General features: G+C 44.4%; 1 protein-coding gene across 2 annotated transcripts in view; it reads right to left on the bottom strand.

Moving 5' to 3' along the window:
- Positions 1-15,634, bottom strand: part of dstyk (dual serine/threonine and tyrosine protein kinase) — a 72,576-nt gene that overhangs the window by 39,110 nt on the left and 17,832 nt on the right. For both annotated transcript variants that reach the window (XR_011358505.1, XM_069941998.1), the window contains exon 2: positions 14,497-14,882. Coding sequence is in view for 1 of the 2 variants with exons in the window: in XM_069941998.1 (XP_069798099.1) it covers positions 14,497-14,882 (386 nt within the window). In the remaining variant the exon portion in view is untranslated. The remainder of the gene's footprint in view (positions 1-14,496; positions 14,883-15,634) is intronic.

Genomic DNA, 15,634 nt, shown 5'->3' with positions numbered 1-15,634 from the left:
TTGGGTTTTTCCTCCTTTGTCTTTTGACAGTGAGGTGGGCTCTGTGGTCTTCTTCAGAGGAGGTTGCTACCCGCCGAACTGTGAGGCGCCAAGATGACGGCCTCAATACGTTAAACATGCCTTAACCTACATCTGTGGTTCTTGAGGAAAATATCTTCCTCAAGAATGCAAAACACTCAAATGTACACATCTAACATAAAGGCAAAAGGATGGCCAACTTCCTATGTTGATAATAAACATCAAATATTTAAAAATAAATTCACAAAAAGCAAGCAATCACTGTGCACCAACAGTCAACTTCTACTATATATATTTTTAAAAAATCACAGAATCTTCTTGGAGGACTCTGTGGCCTTCTCTACATTGGAGAGTCTAGGCCACACATGTCAAACTCAGGCCCGCGGGCCAAATTTGGCCCATGATATAATTATATTTGGCCCACAAGATCATATCAAATATGTATTAGAGCTAGCCCGCTGGCCGCCGCGCCAGTATAGCGCATGCACAGCTAATACTACAAATCCCAGAATGCTTTGTAAATGCGTTGGCGCCAGCCTGTCAGCCCGCTAATCGCCCCCACCTCCTCTCTTTACTTTCACTAGCATCTGCGACCTGTTGCCTAACTCACATGTAATAAACCCCTTACGAAAAATGGCCAAACGAAAGACAGAAAACAGGACCTTTCAAGACAGGTGGGAGGCAAACTCTGACCCCAGAGTTTGATGAACTTGCATCTAAGAAGAGATGCCAAGTATCTGGTTTAGACCCAGGTGCATCAGAGTAAATCAGTGTAGCAAGCAAAGCTTGGATTCATATTTTCTTTGGTTAACTTTGGACTGTTCATTGTTGAAAGATTGGATTTTCATTTTCATTTTTTTACTTGTTGGCTTGTGAAAAAAAATACATTTAAAAGGAGCTTAAAGGCTAGAGAGAAATATTATTTATTCAATATTTTATTTCTCATTTGTTAATGCTTCTTCTGGAAAGAGTTTAACCAAAACTATTATTAAACATTTATTTTAATTAAAAAAAAAGTTTAACATTACATATGTTGAAAGAAGAGAAAACATGCAGATGTTGTTGAAAATGTTCAATAAATATTTAGTTTGGCCCACGACTTAGTCCAAGTTTTTAATTTTGGCCCACTGTGAATTTGAGTTTGACACTCCTGGTCTAGGTGCAGACTGGGAGATCTCATCAGTGACCAAATCTCCCAGTGGCCAACCACTTCAATTCTGCATCCCACTCCCATTCTTGTCCATGGCTTCCCACTAAAACCATCCATAAATTGGAGGAACAATACTTGATTTTCATTCTGGGAACTTTAACCACATGCCACTAACATAGACATTACCAGTTTCTGCTAGCCTACTCTCCATTCTTGCTACCTTCCCCTTTGATTTCTTTGCTCCAGCTCTCCAACCCCTCCTCTCCCCATTTACAGAGCCATCCCTCCTCCCCCTGCTTGCTGCTGTGCCCTCCCTCCCTTATCGCAAATTACCTCCTGCCTTTAGAACTGTGCTCCTCCCCCAACCATTTTGTTCAGACACCTGCCAGCATTTTTTCCATACCTTAGTGATGGGCTCAATCCTGAAATGTTGGTTATGTATCTTTTTATTTGCTTATCAAGTATGCTGTGTTATTAGCTGAGTTTCTCCAGCATTCTTTTTACTTCCTGGGGCTCAAAGTTCATTCTTTCTCAGTGAGCAAGCTCCTACCAGTCATTTCTTCTGTTCAAGATCTTCATTCCAGTTTGACCACAGTTCAGTCAGGGACAACAGTGAAGTATAGCATATATCAAAACCAAAAATGAATGGCCGGTATCCTTTCCACTAATTGCACACCATAGGTGAACTCATTTGCCTCCTCACCAATGACTTAAAGTCAGTCATTAAATTTCCTGATGAGTAAAAAAGAAGAATTTTTAATCTCCAGTCCCAAGGCACATCCTTCCTATGAAGCAGAATTAGGTTCAAGATTGATCACTTGAGATCCATCCAAGCTCATCAATCCACTCTTCACGTTGAAGTAAGTAATGAATGAGAATTAAGCCAAGATATTCCACGGAGGAATTCAAAACACTTTCTTCTCCCCCCCCCCAACCTCCCCCCCACTCAACCAATGTTCATAAAGCAGCTGGCCCAGATAGATCCCTGGACATATCCTCCATGTCTTCACAGACCAATTGGCAAGAATACGTCCAGACCCCTTCAACTTGTCTTCAGGCTGAAGTACCCATCTGCTGCAAGAAGGCTAATATCATTGGACAGAGATGGGCCAAAAGGACTAATGGCCAGTAGATCTGACATGAACTACTTCAGGAGGTTCGACATGGCTCACATTAACTCCAGCCAACAGGCCACCTTTTACCCATTCCAATTCACAAATCACTGCAATAAACCCATAGCAGATATTGTCTTCTGGCCCTACACTCAGCCTTTGAATACCTGAGGAGGGACAACAACTGACATTATCCATTGACTATAGTGTTGCCTACAACACAATGGAACTAAACATATAGCTACTCATAACTTGACCTCAACATCTACCTCAGCAATTGAATCCATGAATTCCCATTATGCAGAGAGAAATCAGACAGAAATTAGGGTGGTAGAGCTCACACAATGCTGTTATGGAGCCAGCAACCTGGGTTCCATTTTGGCACTGTCTTTAACCCATGTCTGTGTGGGTTTCCTCCAGGGGCTCTGGTTTCCCACCATCCTCCAAAAATGTACCCGGGTTGTAGATAATTGGTGTAATTAGGCACCATGGGTCCACATTACCTTGCTGTAGGTCTAAATTTAAGTTACATTTACATTTAGTCGGGATTGGAGGCAGCACCGCTCCACAATCATCCTCAACAACAGGGTGCCAACAAGCTGAGTACTCAACCCCCTATATAATCCATGTCTTCATGGCCAAACACTGCTCCAACTCCATCTATAAATTCACAGATAACACCATCGTCATAGCCAGAATCTCCGACAATGAGAAGTCAGAACACAAAAAAGGAGATAGAGGGACAGCTAGCTTAGTACCAGGACAACTTCTCCCTAGATACCAAGGATCTGGTTTTTACTTCTGAAAGAAGAGATCAGTTTTTGGTGTGGATCAACAGTGAAGTGGAGATAGTAGACAGCATTAAGTTGCTGGAAATAAAAATCTCCATCGACTTGTCCTGATCACCTACATCAGCCCAAATTTTAGTGCCTCAACTTAGATGCCTGAGGAAATATAGTACATTACCTGCATCTCTCAACATATATAGATACCCTATTGAAAGCATCTTGTCAGGGTACACCCTTGTGTAGTAAGAAACTGTTCCACCTAAGACCACAAGAAATTTCAGTGGGTTGTGAAAGAAGCTTAACCCACCACACACATTTGGCCTATCTTTGTCTATACCTCCCAATGGCTTGAAAAAGCAGCCAACATAGCGACTCAATCAACCACCCTCATCCTCCCCAAAAAAATCAAAGATTCTCATGATTACTTATCACCAGATAAAAGGATAGTTTCTTTCCTGCCATTATGAGTGTAATAAACAGCAATAATGAAATGTTCTCTTTGCTCTGTATTCACCAAATTTACTCTATTGTTTTACTTGTACCAAGTTTGAGTTAACAAGCCAGACTGTTCGCAAAACAAACTACCATTGCATTACACATGACGAACTAAAATTTGATAACCAGATTGCACACAAGAACAACTGTTTGGAACTTCAATTTTTTTAATCTGTCACTAAGATGAAGAAACTCTAATGGTCATCAAAAATTCTTGGCTAAAAAGTTTGCAAATGCTGGAAAACTGGAGCAACACAAAGTGCTTGAGAAACTCAGGGGGGTCAGGCACCAGACATGGAAAGCTATGGACATTAGACGTTACAGGCCAAAACCCATTCATCGGGAGGAACAAAGACTAAGCAAATGCCTCTGCAGGTGAAGAGCTTTCCCTTGAATTTCCTGTTTGACTTCATGCAAACTTAAGTCAAACTGGGGTGTCTCCTGTTCTGTTCCTCAGGATTCGAGGGCTGAGGGAGAATATAATGGCTGTTTAACTCTATCCCCAACTCATTTCAACATTTAACATTTTCATAATAATTTGAGTTGCTCAATAGTTTGTGTTAAACTGGCTGCAGAGTTCTCCACGTGAAACTATTATGCAGGCTTTCGGCCATTTTGAAAAAGAGGAGATTGGGAGGGTGGAGCACAGATTGGTTGATGACAGGTGAAAGCAGATGTGAAACGGAAAAAAGGAGGCAAGAGGTAATGGGGAAGGGGAAAAGGGCTGAGGAAAAACATACTGATAAGACAAAGGAAGGGGATTGGAGGAAGAAACATGTAGATGACAGTGGGTAGGGTGGTGTTAAGCGAGAGACAAGGGAAAGTGGGAATGGACAGGGAGAGGGAAAGAAGGGGGCTACCAGTCATTGGAGGTTGCATGGTTGGAGATTGCCAAGATGAAATACAAGATGCTGTTCCTTCAGTTTGTGTGCTGCCTCAATCTGGCAGTACATTAGGCCATAGGTAGATCTCAGTGTGGGAATGGGAGGTGCAATGGAAGTGGGTGGTCACTTGAAGATTCTGGCTGTTGTTTACTGCAAAGATGTAATGCTGAGTCTTCATAAGATATTTGTCAAATGACATTTGAAGTATTGTGAGCAGTTTTGGACTGCATATCTCAGGAAGGCTGGAGAGGGTCCAATGATACTGGGGATCAGAGGGTTAACGTACAAGGACCATTTATTGTGCCTGACCCTGTAATGGCTGGAGTTTAGAAAGATGAGAGGGGTCCCATTGGACCCAAATATTGAAAGAGCTAGATATAGAGGACATGGAGATGTTTTCAGTCATGGGCAAGTCACGGACCAGAGGGCACAGCCTCAGAATTTAAAAAAAGGTCCTTGAAGGAAAGAGATGTTTTCTTTAGTCAGAGGGCAATGAATCTGCAGAATTCATTGCCACAAAGTCAGAGCACCCAATCTTGGAAATATAATGTCTGTTCCCAAGTCTGAATCCCACAATATCTCTCCATCAATATCATAGGAGTAAATTCACCCTAAGGACAACAAGCCCGTCATCACTTTCTCAACCTTAGTATGAATAATGTAAATGCTAGTCCAGTTACCAAGCAGAGTTCGGAGGAGGCAGAAATTTGGAAAATACACTCCCTAGTACAAGAGATTAATATCTCATTCCATTGAAGTTCAACAGTTTGTTGACTGTAGCTGACTCAAATATAGCCTTCTCCAGAACGACCCTCAGGGTGGTTGTAAAAGTACCACGAGATAAAAAGCTAGTCTTTCTCAATTGAGCCCTCGTTGATAAACAGTACATTGTGGCGGTGTGAGCAGTGGAAGAAACATGGCCACCATGTTGAGGGTCGTTAACGGCAGTTTTTATTCATATTCAGCGCGACCCTATAAGGGCAGCAGGAGCTCAGTCACCTGGTGTATTGCTACATCATAATGGCTGCCCAGGGTGGGCGCTGGAAGGGATGCTGGAGTCAGAGAGAAACCTCTGACGACGCCATTTCCCCATGGCTGCCCCACCACGTGGCAATACAAGCAGGGCCGGTTTGCCATGAGGATGCGCGCCATCACACAACCCCCCCCCCACCCCCCAGAACCGGCTACGTGTCCTGTCACTTTGGCGGCCAGCCCTGGCACTTGGGTGCGGCCATCTGCACCGGCTGTGATAAGTCCAGATGGGCTGCCTTCAGGCGGTCCACCATAAAAAGTTCCTTTCCCCCCCCCACCCCCCCCCCAAACATCCAGGGTGAAGGTTCCGTTGGACCGGTGCAAGACTTTGTATGGCCCCTCGTATAGTCGCTGTAGCAGTGCACCTTGTGGTCCCCTCTGCACGAAAACGAACTGGGCAGTCAAGCTCTTTGGGGAGATGAAACGGCCAGGTGCCATGGCATGCCAGGGGTGGGGGAGCTAGGGAGGCCAGTCGCCTGTGTAAGTCTGCCAGCAGGCTTTTGTCGGTAGCCGTGGTGTCAGGGTCTCGGCCAAAAAACTCACCCAGCAGGGAAAGCAGTGCGCCATAGACCATCTCCGCTGCTGAGGCCTGAAAGTCCTCTTTGAGTACTGTCCAAATCCTGAGGATGACCCATGGTAGTTCATCCACCCAGTCTGACCCAGTGAGCCTTCAGGTGCCTGTGGAATCTCTCCACCAACCCATTGGACTGCAGGTGGTATGTTGAGGTGTGGTGGAGCTTGAACCCCAGGTGCTTCGCCATCTGAGTCCACAGGGCAGACGTGAACTGCGCCCCTCTGTCGCTAGTGATATGCGCCGGAACTCCAAAACAGGCGATCCACTGGCTGACCAGAGTCCTGGCACACATCTCCGCGGAGGCTCCTTAATCGGGATGGCCTGCGGCCACCTTGTGGCCCAGTCCACCATCGTGAGGAGGCAACGAGCCTCCTTGGACAACAGCAGGGGCCCGACGACATCAACGTGGATGTGTTGGAATCTGCGAACCGCCGGGTCGAAGTTCTGGATGGGGGCTCTGTATGTGGCTGGACCTTGGAGGTCTGGCACCTGGGACAGTTCCTGGCCAGTTCCACCAACTCTTTCTTCAGCCCATGCCACACAAACCGCTCCACAACCATCCGCATGGTTGTCTTTACCGCTGGATGAGTGAGGTAGTGGATCAGACTGAAGACCTTCGCCCTCCAGTGCGGCGGGACCACCGGGTGCGGCATGCCTGTTGAGACATCGCAGAGCAATTTGTCCGGGCTGCTGGACACCCAGACATCTTTGAGTTTGAGGCTCGAGATGGCGGTCCACAAGGACTGCGTCTCCGCATCATTCCTCTGTGCCTGAGCCAGTTGCTCGTAATCCAGGCCGGGTGCAAAAATGTTGATGACTGGACGGTAGAGTGCATCCGCCACTACATTGTCCTTGCCGGCCCTATGTCGGATGTCGGTCATGAACTCAAGACGCATACAAGAGGTGGTGCTGCTGTCTGGTGGACCACGGTTCGTTGGCAATTGCCAGTGCTTGAGCGAGGGGCTTGTGATCAGTGAAGGCTGTGAACGGCCTGCCCTCGAGGAAGTAGCAGAAATGGCAGATGGCCAAATACAGCCCCCGGAGCTCCCAGTAAAAGGCGCTGTATTTGAGCTCCAGCGGGCACACCTGCTTGCTGAAAAAGGCCAGCGGACACCATTGTCCATCGAGCCACTGTTCCAGGACACCCCCCCACCCCCACTGCCATAGTTGAGGTGTCCACGGAGAGTGCCTTGTGCGCCTGCGGCCGCGGGTGCACCAGCAGCTTCCTTTGTCGTGATGAAAGCCCTGTCCACCTCCTCTGACCATGATAAAGTATTTTCTTTGGTGGCCATGAGCGCGAACAATGGCCGCATGGTGAATGCGGCTCTGGGGATGAAATACTGGTAAAAGTTCAGCATCCCCGAACTCTTGGAGGCCTTTCAGGGTGGATTTTTAGGAAATCGGTGAACAGCTGCTACCTTCTCCGGTGCCAGCGCAGCCCCAGCCACCGAAATGATGTACCCCAGGAACTGGCATTTGGCCACGTTGACCAAATGTCTGTTGACCGAAGTCTGCCAGCCAGGCAAAGAGTGTGCGAAAGTGGGATTTGCATTTGTCGTGGTTGCGACTGGCAATGAGAATATCATCCAGGTAAATGAACACAAAGTCCAGGTCTTTTCCAACAGCGTCCATGAGGCGCTGCAACATTTGGGCCACGTTCTTTAGATCGAAGGGCATATGCAGGAACTCAAAGAGGCCAAAAGGGGTGATAATAGCAGTCTTACCCACGTCATCTGGATGCACTGGGATCTGATGGTATCCCCGTATGAGGTCCACTTTGGAGAAGACCCGTGCACCGTAGAGGTTGGCGGAGAAGTCCTGTACAGGCACCGGGTACCTGTCGGGGGTGGTTGCGTCATTCAACCGATGGTAGTCCCTGCATGGTCTCCAGCCCCCAGACAATTTTGGTACCATATGGAGCGGCGATGCTCAGGCGCTGTCTGAGCGCCGAATAACTCCCAGTTCCTGGAGCCTGGAGAACTCCTCCTTTGCCTGCTGGAGCTTCTCAGGCGGCAGCCATCTGGGTCTAGCATGCAGTGGAAGGCCGTGTGTGCGATGTGGTGGAAGACCCCATGCTGGGGAGGGTGGCGTTGAACCGTGGCTCTAAGATGGCAGGGAAGTCATGGAGGATATCGTCGAACTCGTCCCTGGCGGCAGCTACGGCGGCGATTTCATGTCCGCGGGCTTCTGCTGTGTCCAGTCGGGTGGAGTGGAATGTTCGGGCATTGACCAGCCTTTTGCTCTTCATGTCAACCAGTAGGCCGTGAGCTCTGAGGAAGTCGGCCCCTAACAGCACAGTGCCCATGGAGAGCAGAACAAACCTCCAGTGGAACTTCTTCCCGATCTGGATCCGTACCCCGTGGGTGCCATAGGTCCTGATTGTGGAGCTGTTGGCCACCCGCAGGGGTTGGACCTCGAGATCGTGTGCGAGTCTCTAATGCTGTGGGGGGGGGGGGGGGAGGGGGTGAAGGATGCTGAGCTCAGCCCGTGTCCACCAGGAATCGGCGGCCGATGGATCTGTCCGTCACTTGAAGGATGCGGTTTGTGTGGCCAGCCATCAACGGCAGCTGACCTGGTTGTTTCCCTGAAACCCGCAGGGCTGGCAGCACTTACGGGCTTGCGCTCTTCCCAGCGCTGGTGGTAGAAACACCAGGTAGACTGGCCCTCCTCTGGCTTGGTCTTGGGAGTGGCTTGTGGTCGGCTGGCTCCTGGTCGTGCCACCTGGTTGAGGGTGGTCTCCTTCTCCCTCTTCGTGCACCAGAGGGCATCCGCATGGGCTGTTGCTCTCCTTGGATTCAAGAATCTGTGAGGAGCAGCTGGATGTCCTCCAGCATCTGTTCCAGGAATATCTGGCAGAAGAGAAAACAAGGCGTGGTGTACTTTGAGGACGGTGTACTTGCCCATAGCCAGGGGTGGTGGATGATGTCGTCCATCCTCACTGCCATATCTTCTTCCAGAGCGCTCACAACATAATAGAACATCATGGCGTCTGAGATGTTGCGGAGTTGAAATTGTGCTTCCGCCTGCCCGAACCACATTCTCGGTTGGTGGGTCTAAAAGGGAGGGAGGGGGGGAGCTTGATGGAGACAGTGTTAACCTCTGCTGAATCCATGGTGTTTTGAGTACAGAAAAACGTCTGGGCTCGTCAGGGTCACCACTGTGGTGGAGTGAGCAGTGGGAGAAACACAGCCACCACAGTGAGGGTAATTAACGACTGTTTTTATTCCAATTCAGCGCGCCCCTATAAGAGCAGCATGAGCTCAGTCACCTGGTGCATTGTACCATCATAATCGCTGCCCAGGATGCGCGCGAGAAGGGCTGCTGGAGTCAGAGAGAAACCTCTGATGACGCCATTTCCCCATGGCTGCCCCGCCATGTGGCGATACAAGCAGGGCCAGTTCACCATGAGGATGTGTGCCGGCACAACATAACTGTTTTTCAGGGAGTCCTCGACTGTCTCTTAAAACTGATCTGAATTACCAGATCCAAGAACTTTAAAGTCCCAAATGTTCCAAAGTCATAGGGTCACAGCAAGCATCATTGCAATTGCATTCCAATGTTCAATTCATGGAGTTCAGTCATCAGGGACTGGCTTCTTGAAGTCACCCAGTAAGAATTGAGTGAAACATCACATAAGACTCTGGATTTTTAAAAAAAAGATATTATTTATTTATTTATTTAAAAGGCTTTGAACATTTTAAAAGAAATTTCTTAAAATGCTTTTAGATGATAATGCTCATTTAAATATTTTTTCCTTGTGGATTTATTTTTGATTCATTTGAATACATCAATATTTGTTTGAGTCGGGCATTGAAGTCCAAGACGGGTTTGAAATCCACTCAACCAAGAATGTAGTTTAAATAACTACCAAAGTACTTGTGGGCATGGAGCTTTCAACTCCAGCAGCATGCTCAGCAAGCAAGAGCTAGTTTCAGATGCCAAGCCAAGGCTGCATTTCACTGCCAGTGGGAGATAGGCAAGTGCATGCAGCTTGCCATTTAATTAGGCAGGGCGGTCCAAACCTTTGGAGTTACCCAATTGTGGCCCACTTACACTTTAAAAGGAGTTATTAGCAACAACTCAGTTTGGGTGTAGAAAACTTAAAAAAACAAGGGCAGTTTAATAACACTCAAAATATCCTAGAAAATTTATCAAAATCCTTTTTTTATTTATAGTGACACATCTCTTTACACCAAGTCATAATACATAAACCTCACAAAGATTAGAGTATACAGAGCCATTGTCATACCCACACTCCTGTTCAGCTCCGAATCATGGGTCCTCTACCGGCATCACCTACGGCTCCTAGAATGCTTCCACCAGCGTTGTGTCCGCTCCATCCTCAACATTCATTGGAGCGACTTCATCCCTAACATCAAAGTACTCCAGATGGCAGAGGCCGACAGCATCGAATCCACACTGCTCAAGATCCAACTGCGCTGGGTAGGTCACGTCTCCAGAATGGAGGACCATCGCCTTCCCAAGATCGTGTTATATGGCGAGCTCTCCACTGGCCACCGAGACAATGGTGCACCAAAGAAGAGATATAAGGACTGCCTAAAGAAATCTCTTGGTGCCTGCCACATTGACCACCGCCAGTGGGCTGATATCGCCTCAAACCGTGCATCTTGGCGCCTCACAGTTCGGCGGGCAGCAACCTCCTTTGAGGAAGACCACAGAGCCCACCTCACTGACAAAAGACAAAGGAGGAAAAATCAAAGCTGACAAACTGGTTAAATGCAAGTCCTTCCAGTAACCAAGTTTGTCCATGACTACTGCTCTATATGCATGTCAACTTTATAGGATGCTATCATCAGTTTTGCAATTCCCAGTAAAAACATGTTTTAAGATTTCATTGCAACATATCTGGGTTTGTTTTGAAAAGCAATGAGAGTTTGGGGAGAAACGGAAATAACTGGAGTATACAGCCTTTCAGTTTCCAAATGACTTATGAAACAGTATCACAACAGCCAATCAAGGTCTGGAAACAATTTCATGTTAAAAAGATTAATGTCTTTCCAACAGACTCAATGGGCCTAGTGGCCTGCTTCTGTTCCTTTATCTTGTGAATTTCAGTGTTTGCTCACAAATAGTTTATCAAATAATATCAACATTTATTACATCTCAGTGCTCATTCCTCTGACACCCTTTTATACATCATTGGGGTACTGGCTCCACATAATGGCTCGAAAGCCTGAATGATAATGTTGAATGCAACTATAAATCACTGTGCAATCTGAGTCCTCCACTCCTGGCAACACTTTTGTAAATCTTTCAGTACCTTCTTTGCCATAAAGGCATCCTTCCAACCAGAACTGGACTCGCCAGGTTTGGATCCTTAATTCAAACAAGGTACTTAAGGAATACAAAGTGAATTGCGAAGAAATGAAAAAGGGAATCAGGAGGGCCAAAATGTTAGGACCTTGGTGAGAAGGACTGAAAAATATCTTGTCATTTTATAAGTACAGAATATCAAAAACAAGTAGTTAGCCTTGGAGAGGGAAAGGCCAGAGACAAAGAAGGAAATTTGTTCTTGAATGATAAAGTGGTGAAGGACAAAATAAACACTTTACATCAATGCTCACCAAGGAGAAGGACATATGGATAGTTAAATATGGGGTATACTGGCTTTCTAGGGCACATTGATATCATACTGGTGGTGTTGTATAATCGTATGAAGAACTTCAGGGCAGATAAGTCCCCATGGCCTAATGTGATCTAGCTAAGATTATTAAGAGGAGATTGTGAAATTCTTCTTACATATCTCTACAAGTACTCCAACTGCATGCAAAGTCCCAGAGGACATGCAAGTAGCTAATGTTCCTTTGCTTAAGGAAGCCAACAGAAATCATCCATCTAGTTTCCACCAGTGAACCTTCCATCATGGGTAGGAAAGCTATTGGAGAAGATTCCAATGAAGACGTCAACGATGCGGTTTAAACAGGAGGAGGTAGTCGTGACCTCCGACTTGTTTTTTTTTCTTTTTAATTTTTGGGTTAAGAAGTGAAGGTTTTTTTTATTGTTTTTTTAAATAAATAATTTTTTTAAACTCTTTTTGTTTTCTGATTGTAATTGAGAGGGAATTAGGAGGTATTTTTTTCTCTCTTTTTTTTCTCTTTTTTAAGAGGATGATGTCACAGAAGATAAGTCAAAAATTGAGGATGTTGAATTAGATGAAGAGGAAGATGAGAGGAAAGGTGATAAGAAGAAAAAGAAGAAAATCAAGTACAAATACATTGAGGGAGAAGAGTTTAATAAAATTAAGTTAATTTCGAGAGAGAATTTTGAAGATGATATAAATTAAGAATATGGAGAATTTTATAAGAGTTTGAACTTTTTTTTCTTTTTTTATATAAGGGGAGGGGAAGGGAATAAAAAGTTTATCTGATTGTTTTTCTAAGGGATGTTTTTGTTCTCTCGATGAATTATAAAGGAAACTTGGTATTAATGGAAATTCTGTATTTATGTATTATACAGCAGTTGAAGAAGTGAGTGGAGAAATGACTGATAGAGTTTAGGCCAGAAAAGTATGTTTCATTTCAGTGGGTAAAATGCAAGGGGCAAGTATACAGGAAATAGCAGGACCCTTCAGAGAAATGATGTGAGTGAAACATGAAAGTCTATAGATCCTGTGATTGTAGTAAAAATACAATGAAATGTTGGAGGAGCTTGGCCGGTCTTGCAGCGTCCATAGGAGATAAATATAAATTGCCAGCGTCTCTGACCTAAGCCCTTCTTCAAGGAATAAGCAAAAATACAAAAAAAAACTCAGAATAGAGACCATGCTGGTGAGTGGAGAAGTCCAGACCAACAAAAGATGTTAAATTGGATATGACAAGGAGAGAGGTGAGAATTGATTTTGTTTGTGTGAAAGCAGAGAGGGATAGAGAGATGTACAAATCCATTGTTGCCCAACTGGCAATGCAAGTCGATAGGCAAAGACAAAAAAAGATGGAATGCTTGCCTCCAGCAACTCATTTGTTGAGGACAGAAGTTTGAAGGACATGTTGGAGATGTGTAAAACAATCTCCCATTTACAAAAATATGGCACATTTCACCCAATTCCCATGGACTTGTATTTACTGACCATCTGACTTCTGGAAACCTGTCAAATTTTTCTGATGTCTAACCAATTTCAGACTATATTCAATAAAAATACTTATGAAAAACCATCTCTGAATCTGGATTGCATTTTTTTTTAAAAAAAAACATACTATGATCAATGTCCTTCATTACTTATGAGACCTCAAAAGGGCCCTTTGTTCCATCACATCTGCCTCAATCCCAAAGAGTGCTTACAGAAAAGACTGCAGTTAAATAATTTATGTTAATCTTTGATACAACTGACAAACATGTAACTGCAGTCAGAATCCGTGTCTTAGAATAACACTTCATTGCATTAATAAATAAAATACATCAGTATTGGCAGCACAGACATCAACTTAGAATACAAATTGTCATTCGCATAACCAAAATTAATATGTACAAATTGATCTTATTCACATTGGAGAATCCAGTTCAATTCTTTTCTAAATAAAAATCTAACTATTTAAAGAAGGACACATTTTCCCCATTATTGTACCCCTGAATCTAGCTAGACTTTCTCCAAAACACTGTCAAAACACATTCCTTTCTTCAATAACAAAGCCTTCTTTTGAATAAGATTAAAGTATTACCATACTCCCAATGAAGGAGGCATGGCTCTCAATCCTTACTGTACTTAACTTTAAAGAAGATCAATATTTTAAGTATTGATGTTTAGCTGGAAATATGCATCTTTGACATTAACTACACCACATATTGAGTGAAAGAGTTACTGTGGATCATGTCACATATGGTCAAGGAAAGAGATAATCAATTTAGTATTTGGTGGGTTGGAAGGGCTTAGTTATTAATTTTGGGTAGGAATATATAGGCCAGCACCACATGGAGGAGCAAAAGGCCTTACTGTGCTGTAACGTTCTATGTTCAATTGCCATGGATGCAAGCCATGCACAGAAGGTCACAACACCTTTCACAATGACACAGCAAACTTATTTAAGCATGTACTTTAAACTATTTTTGGACACAGTTCAATTATCTCCTAGATTGCATAAACAATTCACCTCTGGTGATTTGCCTCCTGGGAATGTGTTCAAATCCATCAAAAATCCATGGTCTATTAACTGCATCGTATGTTTTTTTTGGAGAGAGGAAAGATTCCAATATTTATTATTTTATTTTGTTTTATTTGACATAGCCAAATGAAGAGATATTCAATTGATATGTCTCAAGCATTCAAAGAATAAATGAAACTAGATTATGGAAATCTGTAATAATTGACATATCCTGTCAGTCATCAGGTCAGCATTTGTGAAAGAGAATAGTTATCCTTCAAATCAGTGACCTCTCCTTCAAACACGAGATTAGAAAATGGTACTTGCATTCATAGTCATCAGGTTACCTGCAATAATGGATGATGTAAAGTGACTTCCAAATGAGCTGCACAATGTGCAGGATCTTCACTATCTTGGATTTCCAGGTCCTCTTCAGGAATCGTGTCCCATTTGCCCTGGTTTGCAGCTAGATGATGGACCAATATGTAGTGTCCAGGCAAAGCCAAGCTTATACTCGTCCTCTTTCCATGGGTGAATTTTAGACGACGCCGTTTACACTTATTTTCATTGCTGCCTTTGCCAAATGGCAAGAGCTTTTCACCCAAAAGACTATTCAGTATATGACACTTGGCCCAGCAATTCTGACCCAGGATAATAATGCAGGGAAAGCAGCCCACTGTTGCTTGAAGATAGTCCTCTTCATGCCGTGGGAAGGATATGCAGCACAAAGCACCTGGGAAGGCAAATCAGAAATTAAACAGATTTTGCTTGCAAGTTCTCCTCCACATCAATAACATTTCCTGTGAACCAATTCTCATTACTGAAGAGCCACTGGAAGATGCTGGCATGTTAATGGTGAAGTGCAGGCTTTTCACACACAACCACATATCTAACAAGGCTCAGAAGAGTCAGGAATAACAACCAGTTGAGTGCAAACAAAATGTAGCCAGCCCCAAAGCAATTATGAACACCAATTTTAAACTTCCCCCTCACATAGATCTACTTCAAAACATTAAAACGAGGGCGGCACGGTCATCCTAGCGGTGACCACAATGCTTTTCATAGCGCAACTGATCAGGATTCTGTAAGGAGTTTGTACGTTCTCCTCATGTCTGCGTGGGTTTTCCCCAAAGGCTCCAGTACCCTCCCACCATTCAAAACGTACTGAGGGTGCAGGTCAATTGGCTGTTACTGTGCTTTATGTCTAAATTTTTTTGAAAATTAAATTTAAAACATCAGGCCTTCAATTATACATTGAACTTCTCTTTTGCAAGGTCAAGAGTATTACAGTAAAAAATAATTCCGCAACCACAGCTGTTTCAACACAAAGACTAAATGGGGAGTAAAGAGGTAGTGACAATCCGGAGATCAAGGAACTGCAAATATTGTCTCCAGGGACCTGGATAGAGGTTTAAAAAAACTGTGATCATTGATGCTTCTGTTTGAGTTGTGCACTATATAAAAGTTGTCTCATAGCTCATGTTT

Source organism: Narcine bancroftii, chromosome 5 (assembly GCF_036971445.1).
Source record: "Narcine bancroftii isolate sNarBan1 chromosome 5, sNarBan1.hap1, whole genome shotgun sequence".
Taxonomy (NCBI): domain Eukaryota; kingdom Metazoa; phylum Chordata; class Chondrichthyes; order Torpediniformes; family Narcinidae; genus Narcine; species Narcine bancroftii.
The sequence above is the reverse complement of the archived record's forward strand: the minus strand, read 5'-3'. Positions and strand labels throughout refer to the sequence as shown.